Source organism: Chlamydotis macqueenii, chromosome 3 (genome assembly GCF_036417535.1).
Source record: "Chlamydotis macqueenii isolate bChlMac1 chromosome 3, bChlMac1.mat, whole genome shotgun sequence".
Taxonomy (NCBI): Eukaryota; Metazoa; Chordata; class Aves; order Otidiformes; family Otididae; genus Chlamydotis; species Chlamydotis macqueenii.
The window spans coordinates 70,436,378-70,460,600 of record NC_141558.1 but is presented as its reverse complement, the minus strand read 5'-3'; the positions used below and the strand labels follow the sequence as shown (position 1 = coordinate 70,460,600).

The 24,223-nt window shown below is 41.4% G+C and overlaps 1 protein-coding gene across 1 annotated transcript; it reads left to right on the top strand.

The window, feature by feature from the left end:
• The first annotated feature begins 8,389 nt into the window (after nucleotides 1-8,389).
• Nucleotides 8,390-16,625, top strand: PCARE (photoreceptor cilium actin regulator). The gene is made up of 2 exons (XM_086745931.1): nucleotides 8,390-12,168; nucleotides 16,496-16,625. The coding sequence occupies exons 1-2, from the start codon at nucleotides 8,390-8,392 to the stop codon at nucleotides 16,623-16,625; spliced, it is 3,909 nt and encodes a 1,302-aa protein (XP_086602057.1).
• The last annotated feature ends 7,598 nt before the right edge of the window (nucleotides 16,626-24,223 follow it).

The following is a 24,223-nucleotide window of genomic DNA, read 5'->3' as shown; positions in this document are numbered from 1 at the left end:
GGGTCTAAATCCAAAGATTGGTAATCTCTAAGAAACCCACGCAGTAGTAAACCCACTTTCATACAGCTGGAGCCCAGGCTACTGGAGGGGAATCTGACCTGGGAAAAAAAAAACAAAACAAAACAAAACAAGTCCTGCTGTATTTTTATGTTCGGTGTGGGTCACTATTAAATAAATATAACTGAGGTTTCTAACAGGTTTTTTTCTGTTGTTTTTCCAGTTATATTATTGATTGTGGAGGAGAGGCAGGATGAATAATGGGAAGGACAAGTGGAAATTACCTCAAGTGAAGTACAGGAAAAGTCAAGAGCTGCAAGTGCTCTCAGGTCCCAGAGACTTGAGAACTGAAAGAAGTGGAACATGGAGTTGCAGTTGTGATAGTAAACATGATACCAGATGGCTAGAGAAAAGCTAAGATAATTCTTCTGTTTCTTAGAAATGTTCCTTATTTCAGAAAAGGCAAAGAAAAATTGTAATCCAGGAAAATGCAGGCCTGCTATTTTCACTGCAAGGGTACTTTAGGAAAAGCGTTTGAAGTATAATCAAAGACACCGAGGTAAGCGAGATCAAATGTGAGCTTAGTATTAGCAGTTGATGTCTGCCTTTTTTGAGATGCTTGATGTTCTGGGCAAAGGAAATGTTTTATAGCGGATACTGAGTAATGGACTGTAGTGAAGTGTCTGAAATGGAAATTACTAGCAATTCTGGAGAAGACTGGAATTTAGGAAAACTTCAATGGAGGTAAAGTGCAAGCACAGGGGAAAACAGTGTTGAGTAGAGTTGAATGGAAAGTACTGGGCTGAGGGAGGTTACCGGTGACATCCTGGGGTTTTATTCTTGGAACTAATCTTTGTTTCATATTTTCCTTTACTGTTTTTGACAGAAAAAAAAAAACCAACAAACTGAGGAGACAGAAAAATGGGAAGAATTGCTGTTAAAAAGGAATGAACTAATAAGACTGATGTACAGGATCATCTTATGGAATTGACTGAGGAAGAGAAAGATGCAATTGTAGTTGACAATTATGCAATAAGCATCATTACCAATAAGATGCAATGGCATAAAAAGCAAACACTTGTCTTAGAATGTGTAACTGGAGAGTTGTGGCAGGGGAGTATTCATGCCAGCAGATTCTGCCATCCCCTTGGGAAATTACACACAGCTCTGACAACCCTTCAGTGAGAGGCAGCTAACCTAGCATGTCCGGAGATGATTTGCTAGCACAGTCAAGGAAAAGAATAGTCTGCTTTAGGAGGTTACCAGAGCATGGCTTGTTTAATGCAGCAGAATGAAAGCCAAGATAGACAGTATGGTTGCCATCTGCCATAAACCATGGAAACTGCTGTGTGAATTCAAAGGTAATGTTGAATATGAGGATGAAACACTGTGTGAATACTTTTATGCTAGAAAATGAAAGCAAGCACCCAACAAACCATCTCGGGTTCTAGAATATCCTTCTGGTTGGAGCAGTAAAGGCAAAAACCCAAACATTTTAGCTCAGAGTGAATCCTGTGACTTAGTGTTGTAACCACAAAAGAGACTGGACACCACTGCGTGACAAAACCCCTGCCTCTCCTGACTTCCACCCCTGGGCCCTGCAAAGGAAATTAAAAAAAAAATATTTTAACTTCATTCTATACTTTTTCACAATAACTTTTTCAGCCACTCCTACGTGCCAGGATATGAGTCTAAATAAAAGTCTGTTCAGCCTATCCTGTCTGACTCATTCAGTGCTGCCATGAATAGCAGAGTTGCTGAGCACCTGGAGAACTCAAAACAATGGGCTGCAGCAGCTCTGACCACCTCGGGAAGAAGATGGGGAAACAATGCTTGTGAGCAACAAGCCTGTTTTAACTAAAATATTATTTCACTTATTTTTTTTCCTCCTTTGGGCAGAAATTGGCATTACTAACCAGTTCCTTCATCTTCACAGACGTATGTGTCGGAGGAAAGGGATCATTTAAACAGCTTCAGAAGACATTGCAGCTTCAAGTAAAGCCACTCTAGAGCAAGGATTAGGGCAGCAGAGAGGTACTGAAAGTGAGTGGACTTACATACCACTTTCCGAATGGCTTTGGGGCAGCAAGCATGTTCAAAAGAGGATGGATACTGCAGGAGCTACCCTCAGAGCTGGGTGTGAAACAAGGAAGCCATGTATCCACTCACAAGCAGGATATTTCTCTCCTACAAAAAAGACTACTAGTCATTGTCAGTCTTTCCAGCCCTGCCCGTTTTTCCTGAGGGACACGCCACCCTTCCTCCCTCCAAGTATCAGCCAGCGCTGTGCTGTGTAAATTGCCCTTTCCAGTTTCTGCTAGGTGTGCCAAATCACAGCTGCTGAGGTCACATCCACCACTTCTGAATCCACAGCCTTGAGCCTAGCACTTGATAAGAGCCACTCAGCTCCTCTCTCATTAGTGCCCAGGCAGTGAAAGATCATCTTCTCTCCAGAATAAATGCCTGCTTCACACACACACGCGTCAGGACTTGCACCAGGATGGGTGCCCTGACACACTGTACTGCTGGGCAGCAGCTGCTGCGCTCCGGACTATCTGTGGGTCTGACGTGGTTTCACACAGCTATCAGTGCACACATTGTGCTTTGAGCCACTGCATGAGGAAGTCAAGAGGAATGCTGTTTTTATCTCAATTTTCAGGGAAACCCTAAAACACTTTAGGTGAGGGAACCCACTGAGAACTGGAAGAGGCATGAGGCTAAATAGCTGCTCTCTTTTCTGTAGCATCCTGGGATATTTTCCAGGAATACAAATCACTTGGACCTTACTTCTAGATCCCAAATCAACACTACCACTTTCCACTAGAACTGACAGAAGCTGCTGCCTGCCTGTTGAATTGCCAGTCTCTCACCTGATAGAAACTCGCTTTCCTTGAAATTGCTCCACAACCACAAACCTGCTTCCACTTGTGAGAACTGTTGTAACCACTGCCTAGGCTAATGGGACTCTTCCCTTTTAATTTTCTAGCTTTATATAACTCTGGAAGTCTATACTTACAGCTTTATGCTGTTTCACACAATTCTTGGTCCTTCCTAACTCTTACCTTTTGGCAGTCACTATCTTAACCACTGAAACCAGCAGTGAATGTACTAGTTACGATAGATAGCAAGCTTCTACATACCCATGGGTTCCTTAGCAAAGAGAAACTATGACCAAATGACCAGAGTGAATACTCTAAAAATAACAGACAAGTGTAAATATATCTCACAAAACTAATTCTGACCTCAAGTGGCATTAAACTCCTACAATTTTTCTTGACTCCTTTGGGTCTTCTGAGTGTACCAACAGCCCCGTTCAAGCAAACATCTAAAACTGAGTCTTACTAATTTTCTACTTATTCCTCTGTAAATTCCTTTCTAAAGTATTTTAATGGAGAAGGAAACCAGTTTCCTACCTGTTTCCAGTAACTGTTTGTTTTTCTTGTCCTGTTGCTGTTTAAAAAAACAAACAGGTTCTGCTTTTGCAAAACAGGTTTTTGAAAGCATTGAAATCGTATTTATTGTCACATGCAATCAGCCTAAAGCAATTTACTTAGAAGTTAGAAATAAAAAAAAAAAGAGAAGGCATAAGCTGAGCTTCAGACAGCCAGTTCTGAAAAGCTTATCCTTGACCCACTGCTGATATGAGTTTTGTCTTTCACTTGCACCATCACCACTAATACAGGCTCTTTGTAGACTCAGTGGTTTCATTTAATTATTTGCAATGAGATTTCCTTCAAACCATGATATTCCCATTCCTTACCATTGTCAACAGGATTCCACAGGGAAAACAGGATAAAGCTTTGTAAGTATTTCTATTACTGATTACAGAAAGGAGGGAACCTGCTCCATCTCCCAGAACAGTGTCAGCTCTGCAGGAGAAGCTGAAATAAAAAGCAGCCATTTCTTATTTAGTTAGTGATATCTAGGCCAACGATATGTCTCTGGTTATATTCAATTTGCTGATATAAAAGAAGAAAAAGCAGGTTTCTCTCAGAGTAAAATAGCTCTTTAAAGTTGTTATCACTCAAGCTCTTCATAATTCCTCAGTGAGCAGAAATTCAGTTTCCACGGAAGTCATGCACAAATACAAACCGTAAATTTTTAAGACCCAGTATGGACATTTATGCACATTCACCTTTTAAATCCCACAACCTTTCAAAACAGTCCTTCATTATCATTTTCCCTTGTTTCCATAATTTTAACTTTTATGTTACCAGTTTTACGCTGACACTTCATACAGTTTTTAATCAACTGACTCCTCCTTCATAAGGCCCTAAAATCCATCCCGTGGTTAAAGCATTGGTAACACCTCTGGGGTCTGAGTACCGCGCATCTCTGTACAGGTTCAGGCTTTATTCTTGCCTTTGCTAGGGCACTTACAGTGCCACTTTCAGACTAGTCTTTGGTTTTTATCATCTGTTTCACCAACTATGTCTGACAGGGTTCTAACATTTAAGTTCTTCCCTTCAGGCAGCTCCCTCAAAATGAGAATACTGCCAATTTTAACAGTAGGAAAAAAAATATATGAAAGGAAGAGCAAAGGTAATTTGCACACAATCCACACATCCTTTAATTCTTAATCATCTTATTTTTAGTGCTTTCCTAGGTTCTGCTCCTTAAACACAGTTTTATGTTCATCTGGTCCACTTGTAAAATCGCTGGAGTCAGCAAGTTCACAGGTAACCACACTTGAGCATCTACTTAAAGATGATCAACTGTTTTTCAACTTATGTTCTGCAAACAGTAGGATTGTAAACCAAAATACATTACTATAGTAACTGCACTAGGAGTGACATATATATAGCAATTGTAAATTACAGATTACAAATTCATCTAATCCCCTTGCACTCAAAAATATTTTCTTGTAATTCTCATAATCAATGTTCTCTTCTACCACTGCTTTTTACCTTACTGTCCCATTTTGTCTTCTCTTTTGTTGCATGACCATGAGACAAAGCATTTTCATTAGCATTTTCCATGATGTAAAGCATCTGGGTTTTTCTAAAGTGCCTCAGACATTCAAAGCAATATATAACTACTTAGTAACAAGAATATTAATGAGGAAAATGAAGTTTCATAAGTGGTTGGAAACAGCCGCATCGCAGTTCCTGCTCTTTCACAGAAGCTAAAAAATTTGACACAACATTAAACAGTCATATTGCATATGCATGCAAACTGCAATTAATGATAGGATAAAACAGATGCCATGTTAAAAACACATTTTCTATGACCCTGGATCTCTATTTAATAATAAATAAATAATAAAGTTAATAGTGGTTTAATACTAATATTTAAAATAATAAATGAGTACACAAAAAATAATCATAAACCCAGATTTTCCATTTCTTTAACCATGCATGTATTTCCTCTAAGGTGTTACTGCGTGGCCTGAAAATAACTAGAAAAAACAAACAAAAGTGACATGATTGTAAAATCAAAGAAAAAAAGTGAAGAAAAAGGACTTCCCAAATACAAATGACTCATGTGGAGTTAATTGTCAAAGTGCCCTGTGCAAACAATGGAACTGTTGGAGCTGCTTTTTGAAGAAAAGTCACAAGGGATTTTATAGCACAAATATTAAGCAGCTGCGTAAAGATGTCTCTCAGCTACCACTGTAAACAGAAGAGGTGCACTGGAGCTAGTTGTTTGATCTACTGTGATCTCCATGACTTATTATGGAGAGCTATGGCATCCTGATTGTTAGGATCACTAGGATGAAGCAGCTGCCTAAATCTGCTGTATTTCTCCACTTTGAACACATTAGATACACGTCTAAAAAGAAATGCAAAAAGACCTGGGACTGTTCTGTAGAAACCACATCATGGCAACACACAGAAGCAGCCAGAGACTTGCATGACTTGCAAGAAGCAGAGCCAAGAAGTAGTTACCTGACGCTTTCCAGAAAAGCACTGTGGGAAATGGCTATGCCATCATGTATATTAAGTACAATTTATGTGTTCCAGAAAAATTATTTTAGAGAAAGTACACAGAGTTTTAAAATGTTTCCTGAGGACCACTGTCATGCCTTGTCCACTGTAAAACAAGGTAATTTTGCTGCCTCAGTTGAAAAGAAAAAGATTTAAACAACAAGGTTATAGAAAATAATAACTTTCCACTCAGATATTCACCTATTGCAGTCCAGCACCAATGAATGAATCATGTAAGCAGTTATTTGAAGTCTAAGAATGTTCTATAGGCTTGGCAGCATGCAAAGATTTTTGGGAATCAGACAAGATACCTGTGACCACGCAATTAGAAATCACATTGCTAGAGAGAAGCTGTAGGCTTCTAGCCAACGTTAGATTTGGCCACTGTTGCCTGTAACCTTTGCGACACTGAGAAATGGCCACCTTCAGTAGAAAAGCGGCATCCGCAAATTAAAAGATGAATCCACTTAGGCCAGTCTGAGTAATGAAGAGGGAAACTGGGGTGTAATTGCTATTATCACCTCCATCCACATACCACCCTTCATAAATAAATACTTGGAAAAGATAAATATCTTCTGCTTCATCCAATTCCTACTTTGGGTTCTTTAATTTGTGTTTCAGAGGAGGATTATTCTGTCCTGACCCAGAAAGCCAACCGCATCCTGGGCCGCATCAAAAGAAGTGTAACCAGCAGGTTGAGAGAGGTGATTCTCCCCCTCTACTCTGCTCCCATGAGACCCCACCTGGAATACTGTGTCCAGTTCTGGAGCCCCCAACATAAGAAGGACATGGACCAGTTGGAGAGAGTCCAGAGGAGGGCCACGAAGATGAACAGAAGGCTGGAGCACCTAAGGCTGAGAGAGTTGGGGCTGTTCAGCCTGGAGAAGAGAAGGCTCCAGGGAGACCTTATAGCAGTCTTCCAGTACCAAAACGGGGCTTATAGGAAAGACAGGGAGAAACTCTTTAGCAGGCCCTGTTGTGATAGGATGAGGGGTAATGGTTTTAAAATAGAGGGAGGTAGATTCAGACTAGACATCAGGGAAAAATTTTTTACAATGAGGGTGGTGGAACACTGGAACAGGTTGCCCAGAAAGGTGATGGATGCCCCATCCCTGGAAACATTCAAGGCCAGGTTGGACAGGGCTCTGAGCAACCTGATCTGGTTGGAGATGTCCCTGCTTCTTGCAGGGGGGTTGGGGCGTTGGGATCTTTAAAGGTCCCTTCCAACCCAAACTATTCTATGATTCTATGAAGTGATTTAAACAACAGTTTTGGGTTGGTTTTGTTTGTTGTTGGTTGTTTTTTTTTTCAGAAATGGGTCTATATTTTTTGTTAGCTTTTTTTTTCTCTGAGTTTTAACCCATAAAGTCTTGCAGTTGAGAGAACACTAGACCTAGCTGATGAAAAAGAAATAAAAGTAAGCAAGTCACTTTTGTGACTACAAAGAACGCATTCAAAATTTATCTCAAGACACTCAGAGGAATGAAAGAATGAATTTTCATTTAATTTTTTTTAAATCTGAAATTCTACAGTTTAGATCCACTAGATGCAGAGACCATCTTAACAACATATGCAAAACTTATTCTACAAATACTTTTATCATGCAGTTCAGCTTTTCAGCTTGGGAAGTTATCTAGCAGAGAAAAAAGTACTTTCCAAGAGTGCTCACGTGAGAGGAAGAAAATAAATACAAATCTCATTTGGAAGCCTTAGACAGAAAAAGTAAACAGCTTGTCACTTGCAAGTAGGGGAAAATTTTGAAGACCCTGAAGTCTAACAGGCATCTCCAATCCATTTGATTTCATGTCTTGTACTCTCAGTGGACACGTACTCGGTCAAGGTCACCTCTCTCTTGGTTAAGGAGTATCTAGTGGCATTTATGCACCTGTTCAAAGAGTTTACCGTAAAAAAAAAGCTTCAAAATACAGTCTCTTCCTTTGGATCTCTGCATTCAATGTTTGTTATGATTTGCAACACGGAAAAAAAAAAGGAGGGACAGGTACCAAGTCCTTTTGCCTTCCAATATAGCGCAGGAAAAAAATCTACCTTTATAAATACAAAACGAGTGCTGACTGGCTGGTGCCTGCTTACCCTAATGAGCTTAAAATCTTATTTGTAGTGGACATCTGTCAAGACAGAAGTGAGGCACACAAGTCCTCTTAATCCATTAGCTCTAAATCCAGCAGAGCTTTCACACTCCTTTTTTGAATTGAAGAAGAAAACCTGAGTGGGAATGTACAATGGAAGAGTGCGCAACTTCAAGAGAAGATCGTGGGCAGTAAGCACGTGAGATTTTGAGGCATACGACAATGAAAACTGACAACAAAACTGGGATCGTGATGGAAAACTCGTGAGAAAAAGGCCAGTCTGCAGTTCGGGATGAAACAGTAAGTTTGATTCTTTGTTGTATTTTCCTTAGTTCATCTGGACTTTTAATCAAAAATAAAGCCAAAGACAGAGAAAAGATGGGCTGCACACCCTCTCACAGTGAAATTGCTAATGCTATTGCAAGAAGTGGTATTAAGGCTTTGAATAAACCCAAAAGTGTTTTGCATATTGATCCAGGAGATAAAGGAATCCCACTGCTTGTTAAAGGTTCATCTTGCTACAGTATTGATGAATTCCACCAATATGAGATTCAGAGGAAAGACTACTTGAGAGAAAAGGAGGATAAACTATCAGAGCAGGACAAAAATGATAATTTGCCATTATCTTCCAAGGCTCAATCAGATCCCCAGATTTCCAGGGAAGACAAGAAAATTGAGCGGACAGCCACAAATGCTGAAGTCGTTATGTCCAAACTGATTGAGTCTCAAAAACATATCACTGAGGCCATACAGATCAGAAAACAAAGCTCCTGTGAATCAGAAGCGTCAGCTTTCATTTGGGATGACAAGAATGAAAGCAATGCAAAGCAAATCCCAAAGAGAGGAAAGAAGCAAAAAAATCATAAGTTGGCAAAGCAAGGTCGACCTAGCAAAATTAAAGAAAAGTCCATTTTGCCCCCATGCGAGACAGAGAAAAAGGTAGATTTCCCAGAACTGCTTGTTAAGGCTCACCAGAGTGCATATGCCTACCTAAATCCCAACCTCTCCAAGTATGAAACTATACTTCACATGGCCAACCAGGCTACCCAAACTCAGCTCTTCCTACAGCAGATGGTAAGCTTCCTCATGCTTCGCTTTGATGAAATCAACCAGCTCTTGGAAGAAATTGCCAATGACGGGGAAAATCTTCTCAAAGATGTAGGGGGGAATCTGGCATGGCCAGCAGCAAAAGGTGATTTGAAGGAGCACCCTGATCTTCTGCAACAACTGCTGCAGTACACGGTCAATAAAATGCAGTTACTGAGTGGGACGCTGGCCTCCCTCACCTCCGATGCCCTCCAGGAGACATGTAGCTACCTGCAGTCTGCTGCAAGCAACTTGGAAAGAAAACTGAAAGCAAAGCAAAGCTTTGATGAGCGCCTGCTACAGACAGTAAGGCTTCTTGAAGCCTCAACAGTGGGATCCTCTCAGTCCCATGGTGACGACAGGACTCTCTATTCTGAGGACAGTGGCATTGGTGTGGACAATGAATCCCTCAAAGAATTCAGTGCTCTCAGCCAACATGGAGGACAAGCAAGCTGTGATTCCTGTGCACGCAGACATCTATCCCAAAAGCACTCCAGAACAGTGGAGCACGTGTGTGAGGGGACAATGTCACCGGGCACAGCTGCATCCCATGACTGTGCGCTTGAAAGGCATTTTAAAGATGTATTTTATTCATCCATGCAGAGTAGGGAAGCAACTTCTTGTCAGGATGGAGTACCAGAGGGCATTTTGACCATGTCCCAGTATGCAAGCTTGAGCAAAAGTCGCTCCTATAACTCCTTCCAGTCTGACTCTACTCAGGAAGGTGAATGTATCAAAATCTGTGAATCAACAGATTTTCCTTCTGAAAATGATGATGATGATGATGATGAAGGGAGCACCCTGGGGGAGGATGATGACAACACAAGTTTATCAGAAATGGGGAAAGATGCTTTGCCAAGGAGGCCTCTGTCTTCGCCTGCAGTCACCGATAACACACAAAGGCAGTCAATCAAAAGGACCGAGAATGCAGAGACAGAGGAAATTATTCTGAAGATGAAAGATGCCATCAGTGAAAAAATCAAGTTTGTCCCAGCTAAATCCAGGCGTAGAGAATGGACAGAGGATGAGAGTGGAAGAGCAGTCTTAACAAAAAGGCCCAGTACAGCAACGGGTAGCCAGAAAACCTTCAGGAAACAACGGCGGTCCCGGTCAGAGGAGTCCCTCAGAAGCCAGGCAGAGGACCCGACCCTCCTAGAGCTTCAGAGAACTCAAAAAGAGCTCAACAAAAGGCTGGAAATGTTTTATGGGAAGAAGGATACAGATAACAACCCGGAGCCTTGGAAATCAAGAACAGCACCTTATTTACAGGATGAGCAAGTAACAGCTAGGTCCTCTAGGAAACTGAAGGCATGCCTCTCAAAAAACTTCAGCATCCTGCCTAACCAGGATAAAGTCCCTTTGTTCATGGTTGATCAAAATCCTGCCAATCAGCTGGATGATAAAAGTGGTGAGAAGCCTTTAAAAGCTACTGTGCCCACCCAGGAGACATCGGGAGGCAGAGAAAAGGAGCCTCCTGGAACACAAATGCTCAGTGGCAGCAGCTGTGCCCCCCGACAGTCTGTCAAAAAACTTATTGAAACATTCAGTCCTACTGATGACCTTGTAAAACCTGCACCTTTAAGATCTTTAGGACCAATAAAGTGCATCAGAAAATTCGGACTTCCAGTCATCCCACCCAACATTCCCTTTCAGAGAGGCCTGGCACCTTTACATCTTAAGCATCGTATTTCACCAGTAGAAGACACAAACCCTTCAAACACCAATGAAGTTTCTTCTAGCTTTCTAAATGCCTTTCCTCGTACACCAGCTGCAGAATTAAGCAAGAAGGACACAAAGGAAGAGACTGATGAGGACATGGAGAACCTGCCACCACCACCGCCTGAAATGTTAATGGACACTACTTTTGACTCATCTGAGCCTGAAGAAACTGCAAGAATAGAAGGAAACTCTTCTGAAGATGCCAAAAAGTGCACCAAAACAGAATTTCATGCTCCTAAGAGATCACAAGTTTCCCCCAAAATGAAAGCCTCCCTTCAGTCCATTGACTTACTGCCAAATAAAAATATCAGCAGCCCCAGTGCAATCGCTAATAAAGGTCTAAGGAATATCGAAGCAGGGGATGAGAAACTGCAGAGGTACTCTCTGGAGCTGAACCCTACCAATGTGCACATCCCTAGCCAGGAGGAGATACTGGCAACCCAGAGAAAAGAGGCTGCAGATTTGTATAAGCAAACCCATAAAATTATTCCTCTTCAAAATCCCAGTGGGGTTTCAAAACGACACAGCAACAGCTCGGAGAGCAAAGAGCCCAATTCACCTGTGACTTCAGTGCAATACCAGAAGCACAGTTCTCCAGATTCGCTCAGGAGAAATGAAAAAAGCTCCGTGTTTGCCAGGAGGGTCTCCCCAACGAGAACTCCTCCTTCTTCTCCACCAATGGAGAAACGGCTTTTCAGCCCCCCAACACACCATAGACACTCTCTGCAGGCTTTTAGCAACCTGCAACCAAGCTCGCCCACCATGCAGAGGAAACCCAGTCCCCCCTCTAGCCCCAGGCTGCCTAGCCCACCCTTGCAGAAGAAGCTGCCCTCTCCACCACCCCAGCGAAAACCGCTCAGCCCTCCTGTGGGGCACAAGCAAAGCTCACCAACGCCACACCGGCTACTGGGGTCCCCAGCCTACCGCCGAGATGCAAGCCCCCCTCCATTCCCCACTGCCCCCTCTCCACCAGCCTCCCCATCCCGCTCCTACAGGGGGCCAAGAGCTGGGCTGGATGCTGGGGATGAGCACCAGCTCTCCTCCTCCAAGAGGGGCAGCAATGTTCGCTCAATATTTTGCCCAGCCACCTCTTCCTTATTTGAAGCCAGACCTCCACTGGTCCCTACCAAACCCACTGCAGAGGTGACCAGCCAGCCTGAAGCTTCACCGCTTTCCCAAAAGAGCAGTCTGCTTTTCCGGCAGCCTGGAGACCGAACCAGAAAGCTGTCCCTGAGTGCCGCCAATCCTCAGCCGTTCGTGAGGCGAAGTTTCTCTGACCGCCGACCAGGAGTCCAGTTTCGTCTTCCAGCTCCTGTAACAGCCAGCAGCGATCCTGCGCTTAACCAAGCAAGGTAAGAAACTTTCCACCTTAGGCCAAGGAAGCAGAAGTATAGCACTGTGTTGTACTTCTGAACTCCTGATGGGAATTTAATGTTGTTAAGAGATTTCCCAGAAAAGTGCTCTGTTCATGTGCAGAACAGATGGCTGGGCAAACATAACATTGTAGTTGGACTAGATGACCTTTGTAGGTCCCTTCCAACTGAAATAAAATAAAATAAAGTAAAATAAATAAATAAATATAATATAATATAATATAATATAATATAATATAATATAATATAATATAACATAATACAATATAATATAATATAATATAATATAATATAATATAATATAATATAATATAATATAATATAATATAATATAATAATATTGTCTTGTCCCGTATTTCAATAGACTACCAGTCTGAATAAAGGGAAGAGTTAACTTTCCATGGCTTGCTCAAGTCTTACACTTACACATCTGCTGTGACAGGCACCCCAGGGAAAATTCAGTGTTGGTTTCACAGCACAGAACTCCCCTATTTGCATGGAGGCTAAGGACATCCACATTTAATTCTTAAAAGCTCTGAAGTAGCCCTCAGGTTATAAACCTCTTTAAATAACCATGAGAAGGTAGGCTTGGACCAAGGGGAAGAGTATCGTTCCTAACATCACTCTCTAGGCCAATAAACTGTTCAGCTGAAATCTTTATGAAAATGTTTCAAATCAGCTAGCAAGAATGACAGACAGATAATGTTTAGGCAAGGATCTGTATGGAAGTAATTGCAGCTTGAAATTTTGAGCTTCTCATGTGGGCTTTCAGATCTAGGTGTTGATTTAAAGTCTGATGGGTCCACAGCCCAAGCCCAGTTTTCAAAGTGGAAAAACCTCCCATGGCTGTTGGAGGTTCATTGCTCTGAAAAAGTTAGTTTAAAGAATTCGGTGCATCAACACATGTCAATTCCATGTATGCAACCATTGGTGGCCATTTAAAAAAAAAAAAATTGGGCTTAGCTTTAAATTTTCTCTACCACTTAAAAAAAAAATCACAAAACCAGACAGGAAACATAAATGGGTATTTGGGAATACTCAAAGATCAGCCTAACAGCCTGGAAGTACAAAGTGATGTTATTCTAGTTTCTTAGCATCTTAGGATGTTTAAATCCATTAAGCTCTAAGCTATGCAAGAGGATTAAGACCCTTCTGAGGTAACCTTTCCTCATGTGAGGAATATTTTTACTCTTGCCACAGAGCAGCTGAAATCACATGAATCATCCCCATGAGTAGGGAGTGCGAGACCAACCCTAACAGGAGCTAAAATTGCACTTGTAAGTGCACAGGCACTCAGTGCACTGCGAGTACAGAGACAGTCATGGATCCTGAAGTCAGGTGTCCAGGCATTCCCTCCCCAAAGACAGAATAAGGACCAAGTTTCCCACACTGACAGTAGAGGAACGTGCTGAACAAAACATGCAAAAAACCGCTGGGAAATGCAAACCACTTTGCATTCCCAGTTCTAATAGTGCATTATATTCTGACATTTGAAGATTTCCTAAAAGTCCTGGATGTTGTTGCTGAGTTTTCTGGTGTTGTGATGCACTGTGTGAAGTCGGCTTTGTATATTTCAGTGCCTGCTAGCAGAAATAAATGTTTTCAAAAGAGGCTTTAAGTCAAACCTTGCAAAACAAAAGCCCTGGCAGTTTTATGGATCAATTTAAAAAAAAAACAGTCTGTTATAAATTGTTACCTAATTTATGCTTCAATGAGGTGTATTATCTTTCCATTGTAGTCTGTCAGAACACAGACAATAATATAAAAAAAAAACCACTGTAAATAAAATCATCCCTTTCATGGAAAACGTTATATATCTTATTGTTACGATATACAGCATTTTAGAAGGACAAAATATATTGTGAGCCAAATTCAGCTTACCATTTATACAAATGGACATCAAAAGTAGTTCTACTGAGTTAGTCCACATTTTTATCAATACAAACGAAAGGGAAATCTAGCCCATTAAATACCACATGCAGTGATTTAAGATGCAATACACTACTATGTGTTTTCTTACGCTTAAGATAAGCTGCCTGGAATAAACTTTTACAGACCTTGCGTTGAATGGCCTAATACAAATATCACAGCAAATGTGCCAAGAGGCAGAGAAGGACCATTTTAGGAATCAGCATGTGGCAAAAGCTGTGAGAGCCTCTCACATCACTGCTGGTTGTCTCCTGCTGAAGACCGGAGCGGTTGCCACAGCTGTGAGCATCACATCCCTATGCACAGATGCTGATCCCTGCTCTTGTAGCAGATGCCATAACAGGCAAACCATTACACTCTGATCCATCTTTCTCCTTCAAATTCATTAAGCATCCAGGGCTTCCTCTGCTTTGCAATTCGTTCAGCAGAGGGAAATTTCAAAATGTCTCCCCAAACCAGATGTTGTATACCTAAACCTCATCATTCTGGCCATGTTTGCACCTGTTCTCAAATTCACAGGCTATTACCTCCCTGCTGTCAGTCTCCTTCTTTCCTTCCTTGCTCTACCTCTCCTCTCCAAATATAACAATGCCTTTTTTTGTGTGTGTGTCTGTGTGGGGTTTTTGTGTGTCATTAGCAGCTTCAAGTGCTAGTTACAGGAGGGAGGGGAGACAGATGCAAACCTGCAACAGCATCACTCTTTTCTAGGTAAAACGTTTTTAAAATCAGTGAGTTAGCCAGTTTCTCCCATGCTCCCAGACTCTGGGATACATCCCTTCACTTTTTCTGTGCCCAGTTAAAACATCAATTTGCTGAGAAGCACATTGCTAAAGACAGGAGCTTGTACAAGCAATATGTTCCACATCAGGCAGCTGAGTGCCCTCTCCCACCCACCCCAATTCAGCAGAAACAAAAAAAAAAAAAAAAAAAAAAAGAGGCAACTTCCATACTATTTTGCTAGCCAGCATTTCCAGGCAAATGTCCGTGCTGTGCGCAGATTGGCATGTCTCCTGCACACTCACTGCTCTCCTAGAAGGCAAAAAGTGCTCATGTCCCAGGCATGTCTCCTGCCATCCCATCCCATGCTCTAAGGAATATCAGGACTTAAAACATCATTAGCCCTAACTAGAGCTGGAACTAGAGCTTTTGTGTTTAGTCTTAGGGTACCTGGACAAGGGTTTCAGTTTCAGTGCTCAAGTCAGTACACCTGGTTCCCATTTGGACAGCCCGTGGATGGTTAGACTGAGCTAACTTTGCTGTTTTCTAAGCTTGATCATTTGACAGCAATCAGCAGTTATTGGCATCTTATCAAGGCATAACATGTACAATTGCTCTGCTCGTAGAAATCCTGTTAATCTGTAATAGGATTTCGGTGTATGCAGTTAAAGGAAATAATATTTCATTGAGACTGCTAATCTCCCAAGAGGTAGAGCAGAGATAGGAGATTAAATGCTATTGCCTTTAAGATACTTTTCAAAGACAGCTTGAGAATGGACTGGCTTGACTGAATCAGGCCCCAGGCAAGTAGCTCAAGTGAGACCTTCCACAGTTGGGGGATATTTGAATCTGAATTTAGTTTCATGACTGGTCATGTATGATAAATCTCTTCATTCAGCAGTTCAAATAATTAAAGTCCTAGCAGTCAGAATAGGAACATAAGACCTTGTCTGTAGTTGAAAGCTAATTCAGTTTAGCAGTTTGTGTACTTAAAACACCATAATGATTCCCAGATAACTCTGGAATATTTTCTCATGTTGAGCTTAAACTACTTTAATTAGTTACAGCAACACAGGGCACATTTCAGCGCAAAAGCCCACGGCGTGAGGTATTTATGACTAGCTCCACTGCTATAATCAAGCTTGATTCACAAAGTCCCTGTGCCCCTAGAGATTGCCAGTGTGACCTCAGGAACATCACTTACACATTCTGTGTCTCAGTTCTCCTGTCTCCAGAGTGGCAGATTTATACCACCAGAATACACATCCCATGTCATGTTGGCATGCTCAGAAATCACAGAGTATGCCATCCTAAGCAGATGCGTAACAGAGGTAAAACCTTTCCTCCAGCAGAGTCTGGAACAAGACTTTTTGCTTAAATCTGTCTCTCTCCGCAAGTGAACCTAGATTCATACTGATACCCTGTTAAACATACAAAATGTTTGCTTCCAAAGACAGTTTTGTGAGGGTACAGTATGGTACATTTGGCTTCACAAGAATAAAATCTGGATGGTACATATAAAGAGCTTATATACAGGAGACAGGGAGTGACGTAGTATCATGTAGAATTTGTGCTTTGTGGGTTAATGTGCTCTAATCAGTGCTGGTTTAAAAAGTCACAATTCATTAGCCTCTTAACTTAAGCATCTTTCCTTCTGCAGCTCGGAGGAGAGCCCTAGAAAAGCAGCCGACTCTTGGAGCAGCCCTTGTGTTCCTGAAATCAAGGAGTCGAACAGATCCGCTTCCCACCCCGAGCTCTACGTCGTGGGCCAGGGGCTGCAGAGGGACTGACAGCAGAGGCACCCGCAAAGGCAAGGGCACGAGCAAGGCCCGAGGATTCAGAGGAAGGATGCAGCCCTACCCAAGCCTCCAAAACTTGGCTTCATTTTTTCCTTGCTAGGAAACAACGTGATGGCATTGCATCTAAAAACCCAAACTGGCCCAAACAACCTCAGGAAATATCAACAGAGTGGTAGCCAGCTGTTTCGCCTTTGGATTGCATTGGTTTAACTCAAAGATTTACACTGAGTGAAAGAAATACTTTGCAATTGGGCAAGTCTGAGGCAAATTGATTTGATAAAGACAGGACATATAGTTAAGTCCTTTGTTTCACTGTTTAGCTGAAGGAGTTAAAAAACTTTCCAAAATGATCATTATTTAACACGTTATTTATTCAGGAGGCACCACAGTTTCAGTTATGTAAAAACTGGCTGTTGTGACATTTCCAGGGGGGAGGTAAAATCCTGAACCATTTGAGTTTTATTGCAAAAAAAATCCACAGCTTCAGCAAAGCTGTATCTTTATACTAGGTATTTATCAACATGCAGAGAGAAAATAAGGTCAAATACAAGTTAAAACAAAATAACCTCTTTTAAAGGAATAAAATTAGGGATCTTATTCCCTCAAAAAGGCTTTGATCTTCTAAAGCACCTTTGCTTATCACGTAATCTCATCACCTCTAGTTTCCAGGATACAAGCCTTAATCCTGATTAGAGTCATTTTGTAATAGCCCAATCAAACAACATTATAAATCCTGAGGCACTTAAGGACATGTAGCTTTTTTTTTTTTTAAGAGAAGAGAATGCTAGCATAGAGAATCCTGTTCTCTCTGAAACAGGTTTATATTATTTCTGATTTATGTAGTTTGAGGGGATTTAGTGTAATTTCACTGAAGTCTAGACAGATTTTTGTTAATAAAAACACAAGTTATTTATAGTCGATTAATCCTAGGCTTTTACAGCACCCACTGGAATACAAGAATTGACTGGATCTTGCTTTCCTAACTAATTTATTATCACAATTAAGATGCAACTTTAATATAATTTTAATTAATTTAATTTGATGTGTTTTCATATGCAACTTTAGTACAGAACAAGATCCAACAAGATCCAGAAAAAAAAAAAAGCCATTTGTAGTCCTGTTTTGATACGAATAATTTTAATTTTTTCCTACAGTTTTCATGATGGTGGTATCTGGGCACTTGACCTTCACAGAGGCTTTTTAACCCTTCCTGCCCATCTTCATGATGGGGGAACTGAGGCTTGTCTTATGCTGTACAAGGGATTCCTTTGGGTACTGAACTCCTGAGTTTTAGTCTAGTGCCTTAATCACAACTATCCTTCTTCAATTACCTCAGTGCCATTTTATGTCACAGACACAAGGAGACCTTAATTGTTGTATTAAAGGTAAGGTATTGAACAGAAAGAAGTAACTCTCAGTGAATAGATGCTTTGGATTATCCGGGGTTTGTGAGCTTGAGGTGGCAAAGCAGCCATACTCATAGTGTACAGCTAGGAGGTGTCAACAGATCCAGCTTGTAAGCATGCAGGCAGATGCACCATCCCCTGTTAAATCAGGAAATCATCAGGGAGGTACTGCAAAGGTCATCGGCAGCGCAAACTCTGCTGGCCAGTCTTCCCCCTCATCAGAAGTGTAGTTTTTTCACAACTACATAACACATTTTAATACATTTTAATACATACAAATACATTTTTGCAGGCATTTAGGGTTTATCTGTTCTGCTGGCAGCAACCACACAGAATAGGAACAAACCAGAATCATGACAGCAGAGGACAGCACTTTGCATGCCTAAATGTAGCTTTGAAGATTAAAACACAAGAGAGTGGGAGGACAGCTTCTGCTCAGCTACTACAATCATTTTATCTCTTTATGGTTTTGTGCTGAAATTTCCCAGCATCCATGGTAGGTGGTAAGAGAAAGTATTTATTTATACCCCCAAGCACCAAATTCTTGTGTGGCGTAGGAGCTACAGCAACCCATGGAGCAACACAACACTTCAGCAATCAAGCTGGAAACCTCCACACACGTGTGCTAGCTGGACACAGAGTCAGCCAAAGCATCTTTCCCAAAAACCAGGCTCCCCTGAAGACGTAGTACATGAGCTGGCATCCTACCACAGCATCTTTCCCAGCTTTGACTAAGGCTGTGGTCTTCAGGATGCTCACTACAAACACAACCCCGCCTAAACACTGCAGCTGCTGAAGGACTCTGATGCTGCCCTAAGAATGCTGCAGCAAACGGAGCATTCTCTGAGCATGGTGTTCAAGAAACAGAGCTTCTTCAGGAGTCATCTACAAGTCTGTAATATGAACTCTTGACTACATACAGCTAACAGATTCTCTTCAGCACAATTAGCGTACAGGAATCTCACAAATATAAACCTTCAGTTTATATTGCAAGCACGAGATTGAGAGTAACTATAGTATGCAGGAAATCCTATTTTGGCAGGCTAGTTTTTAAAAAAAATACTTTTTTTTATCTAAACAGTTTTTTTTGGACAACACTTCCATTTTTCATGAATATGATGTTTATGGAATACAATTGTTTTATAAGACTATACTTTACTTTAAAATTAATTTTTTACTGATGTAAATAAATCAGAGTTTTTATAAGCAAAGCATGAGTTTGGTCTCTCTTACATTCTTTATGCAACCAGCTTAAATCTTAGCCCACTGTTACACCATTCATTCCTTCCACAGTGCACTAGCTAATGCTCTGTGCTACAAAAAGTCCATTTGCTTCCTTTTTCCCCACCCCAGCTCAAGCCTGTCTTGTGTTTTACTGGTACATCAATTAATTTAGATTGCATTTCTATGAAACAAAACCGGCTTTTTAGGGTACAACATCCAGCGTGGCCACTGACAGACCAGAGCAGAGGTCAACTGTGCTTCTACTTCTCCCCTGCCCTATCTTAAACTTGAGCTACCTGGCAATTTTGTACACCATTCAGTAGAGTTGCTTCATACAGCCACAGCTAACTCAAGCACGGGCTGGTGGTTTTGTCCTAAGGGTTAAAACCAGAGTGCACCCGCTGCAGTGGAGTCTCATTGCAGACGGGCTGAGCACAGAGTGAAGCAGTATCAGTTTTCCAGCCAGGGCTTCGTAGCTGCGAAAGCAGCAGCTAATGGCTCCATGCTGCACTTTATCTGCAGACCTTTAACAAGCTGACAGCTGCCCTTGTTCCAGTGACACTGCTCAAATCTCAAACCTTTAAGGGACTTGTCATTCCATACCCTTGGCGTCTGAAGATGACTAGAACAGGAAAGCACTACACACAGTCTGGTTACTTCTTTTGACTTCAAGAACTACCCCAGATATTAGCAATACAGCTGACAATACTATGCAGGTTACCAATAAAACCAGTACATTAGTGTGTTTGCACTGCCACACCTCTTAACATCCAAAGCATTTCATAACAATTTTTGAAGTTTTATCATTAAGAGAGAGATTATATTCTGAGAAGTTATCCTTTTTTTTGCTATAGGTAGGAAGGAAAGAAATCACAGCTCAGAGATAAGGCAATCTATTCTAATCAGGAAGGAGCTGCCACCATCTCCTGAAGATAAATCCTTCTAGATTAGCAAATCATTAATCCTTCCACATCAGAAACATTCAGTGCCATCATGACTGCAGCATGTATAGATGCATCTTTCAGGTACTAACTTCAAACTGAGGTCAGGATCTTCCCGGGCAAGATCCTGAAGGTTTCATAATGCATTAGGGGCTCGCTTCCATGTTGTCCTCAGGTAAACACGAAGGTTAATGCAAACTTACAACTGTATATTGGATCATCTGAAAACTGGAGGCAAAAATCCCAAGTCTGCATTTCTTACCTACTGCCCATTTTGCACGAATAGTGAAAATATTAATGTCAAAATCAGATGTGCAGATACAAACAGTAAATACTCGGCTCGGCAAGGCAAGGTGATCAAGACCCAGGGCCATGTTCGTATTTCAGTTCATCTTACACCTGCCCACCCTGCACCTATTCCCTTCCACTATTGCTAGCACAAAATTTTCTACAGCCTTCACCATCTCCACTTTACTGATGTTCAGAATTTCAAAACGTAGCCTGCTACCTCTCCTCATCCTATTATTTTCCTTCTTTACTGGTATATGACTCTGTGACTGCATTAAGTAACCCTGTGAGGATTTCTGAAGTTTGACTATATAGACTACACCCTTCACCAAGGTGATTTTAAAGGAGAAAGGGGTGATAAGCCTATCTTATTCCATATGGATCCTTCCTGCTTTAAAAAAGTTTTCCTTGAGGCATAGATGAGTTGATCTTGTAGCAATTAAAGAGAAAAGGAAAGCTTTCAACTTTGTAGGCTGCCGTTCATTTATTATTACCACTACTGAGATACTGGGTCTTTGGGCTTTGGGAGTCATCTCGGCTTTACTGCATATCTTTGTGTGTCTGTTGGAATGCCTGAAAGGTTTTCTTCCCAGCTGTACAGTTACTGCTCTGGAGAAGGACGGGTCTTTGTTACCATCCTGAGGCTTCAGCTTTCGTTCCTTCATATAGAATCATAGAATAGAATCATAGAATCATAGAATGGTTAGGTTGGAAGGGACCTTCAAAGGTCATCTAGTGCAACCCCCCTGCAAGGAGCAGAGACATGCCCGACTAGATCAGATTGCTCAGAGCCTCATCCAACCTGGCCAGATCCTTTCATCTTTATATTTCAGGGAAGCACATGCATACACCTACACGCATGCATGCATTAATTGTCATAAGAGACCTGGCATACAAATAGGTTTCCATAGCACAGTTTTTCATGTGGATAAGCCAAGGAATTGAGAGCGTTGAGCCCTGCTGTCACACAGGGCTCTGCAGTTAAGCAGCTGGTGAGACACAAGAGTCTTAGTAAGCAGTTAGGTAATTCTGAGTCTTAGACAAATTTCATATCAATCCACATAGCAAATTAACAACAGCTGGTAACAGGGTATCTCTGAGCTGCAAAATAAAGAAATAATCTAGAAAACATGATGGACAATTAAAAAAAAATACATTTTTTCATGTTGAATAATTCAGTACTTCAGAACTGTTTATCCTACCAATAGCCAAAAGAGGGAGAAAGCATGTACTGCATCTCTGAGCTCTGCTAGCCCTGGCAAGTCTAGAGCTACCACGTTCCCTTGACAGGGAGGGATAGCTAGATTAAGCTTTTCCACAGAAAAGCCACTGGAAACACCACAGCAGGAGGAGTGCAGTAGGCATTTAGATGCTCAGCGGATTCCTAGTTTCCCGTGGCTGACCAATGGCTCTGCAGCCTATCTACTCCCAACACACAGTGAAGCTTCTGGTAACCTCTTCAGAGATTGTTTACAAACCAGCAAAAATAGAAAGGTATTTCTTTAAACAAGCACTGTACTAATAACTTTAAGAGTCCTTTGACAGGTTTAATTTAGACTCCTTGCAGTTAAATGGAGACTAGGACTTGTGTGAGCTTCTCTATTCTTGATACTTCCCAAGAGATTGATATGCTCCAGAAGTACAAAGAAACAACCCTGGGGCTGACCATCTCCCATCCACCCATTTGGGGATGACAAGCTAGTTCTGCAAAAAAGTAAGCAGAAAGCTAGCACAGGGCCCAATATATCCAATTATCTCCTGTTTTCTGTCTCACATTTTCCTCCTAAATTTGCACAAAACTGAGCCAAGACCCAAGCTATTGTAAATTTAGTTTTGTAAGGCAAGCACTTACTGGTACTTTGAAACACGATTGGGAGGACCATGCATCATACACTTTGTTTATTATCATGTTTGAAGACTAAGACAGAGCGCTGACTTTAAGGAGAAAAAAAATGCCACCCTTCAAATAGTGGGTGTGCAGGTGGGTGTAAAGTTTCACTGTCTTTACTAGGATGTATTAAAAAGATCTGAGACAATACAGAGGTGGGGAGGGGGATAAATGGACAGTTTATTTCCCTAATTTTTGTCTGCAAGGACACATTCTCTGTGCTGCTAATGGCAACCTTATGAGCTTATGGACTGAAGTGGAGATTCTGATTTTCCTTCCAACGTGCTACGCTGCCTGGGCTTTACTCAGAGGCCAGGATTAGATCCATAGCTAAGAAAACGCATACAGCCTCATAAAATGTTTTTTTTTTCTTTTTCCTTCAGAAAGTGTAATTAACATATCACACATGCATTTTCTTCTGTAGTATCAGAAACTGGCAACCAGGCAGACTTTGCTGTCAAAATGTTATTGTTTGTACTGGGCTGTGAAGTATTTTTCTCTAAGGCAAAGGAATAATGGCAGCTACAAATTAAAATGTAAGTTTAACAGATCCAAATGACTATGACAGGAAACTGCTAAATGATTTCCTAAAAGGCAGCAGTGTCAGTGATCACACAGTCCACTAAGAGTCAGAGCCGAATAGAGCTACACAGGAATTCATTCTGCTGGCAAGCAGTGGTCCCCAGCAATAAATTACCACATAGCTCTGGGCTGAACTGCACCCAGGCTGGAGTATAAATAGATTTGAGAAACCATTCTCACCTGTTGTTGGCCTCATGGTCAACTTATCCTTCTGCAAACAAGTTACAAACAACACTACTTGACTGCTGTCCTGGGTAAATACACACATATATGCCTTTTCAAAAGCATTGCATCTTTTCCCAGTGAAATACGTTTGTTCTTACATATAAAATGGTGTTTGAAGACCGCTGTGAGCCAGGAATTACTTAGATTGCAAATGTGCAAAGCTTTGGGATTTGTGCCAAGTTTTCTTTGCTCAGGCCATTGTGAGCACAGAATACATCTTGTTAGAAAACTTTATTTTATACAAGACCTCTCTGGTATGTTGATCCCCAAACATGTAAATAAATGACACCACTGTAATGCTGAGTAATCAATAGCAGCAGAGGACTCAAAGAAGTCTTGGGAAAAGAGGAAGAGGAGGAGAGGGCCAGTAAGGAAAGGATATGGTGGAACAGGAATATTCCTTACTGGAATTGCACTAAGGAAGATTTTAGGCCAAGACAAGAGCAATCTGTGAGTTTGGAAAAAAAATACCTTCCTATGGGTGTGAAATGTGAACTACTTACTGTCACCCCTGGGCAGGACAGGACCAGAAGAGGGGCACGCTATTACCATTACATTCAAATGGAGGATTAGGTGCAGGACCACTGGAGAACTAAACAGCAGTACGTACCAGCAGCTGCCAGACTGCGCAGGGAGGTCCCACAACTGCAGGGGTCCAGCCTTGCAAGGGCATCTAGCAGAGCCATTGCACTCTGGTAGGCTGGAGGGCGGCTGTTCCCTGGGGAAACAGCAGCATGCTTTTTTTTGCATTGGGTGATACTAAAAATAAAAAACTGCCAGAATAATATGGCAGTCAAAGCAATAGAGATTCTAGTACTGACACAATTATATCCTTATGAAAGTAATCTTATTAGTATAGCCAATTTTCCTTCTTGAAATAACATGTACTACTATTTGAATATTTGCACTGACAGAAATGTGTCAATACTGAGCAGTTTTATAGCCTAATATATTATATACACTGACAGCATAGACAGAGAAGGACTATTGTGTAGAGGAAGCATCTCCGTGTAGAGACATGTGTGCATAGATGTG

Coding starts and splice junctions, on each gene's coding strand:
- PCARE (XM_086745931.1), top strand. CDS start 8,390: ATGGGCTGCACACCCTCTCACAGTGAAATTGCTAATGCTATTGCAAGA. Junction 12,169..16,495: donor CCTGCGCTTAACCAAGCAAG/GTAAGAAACTTT, acceptor TTCCTTCTGCAG/CTCGGAGGAGAGCCCTAGAA.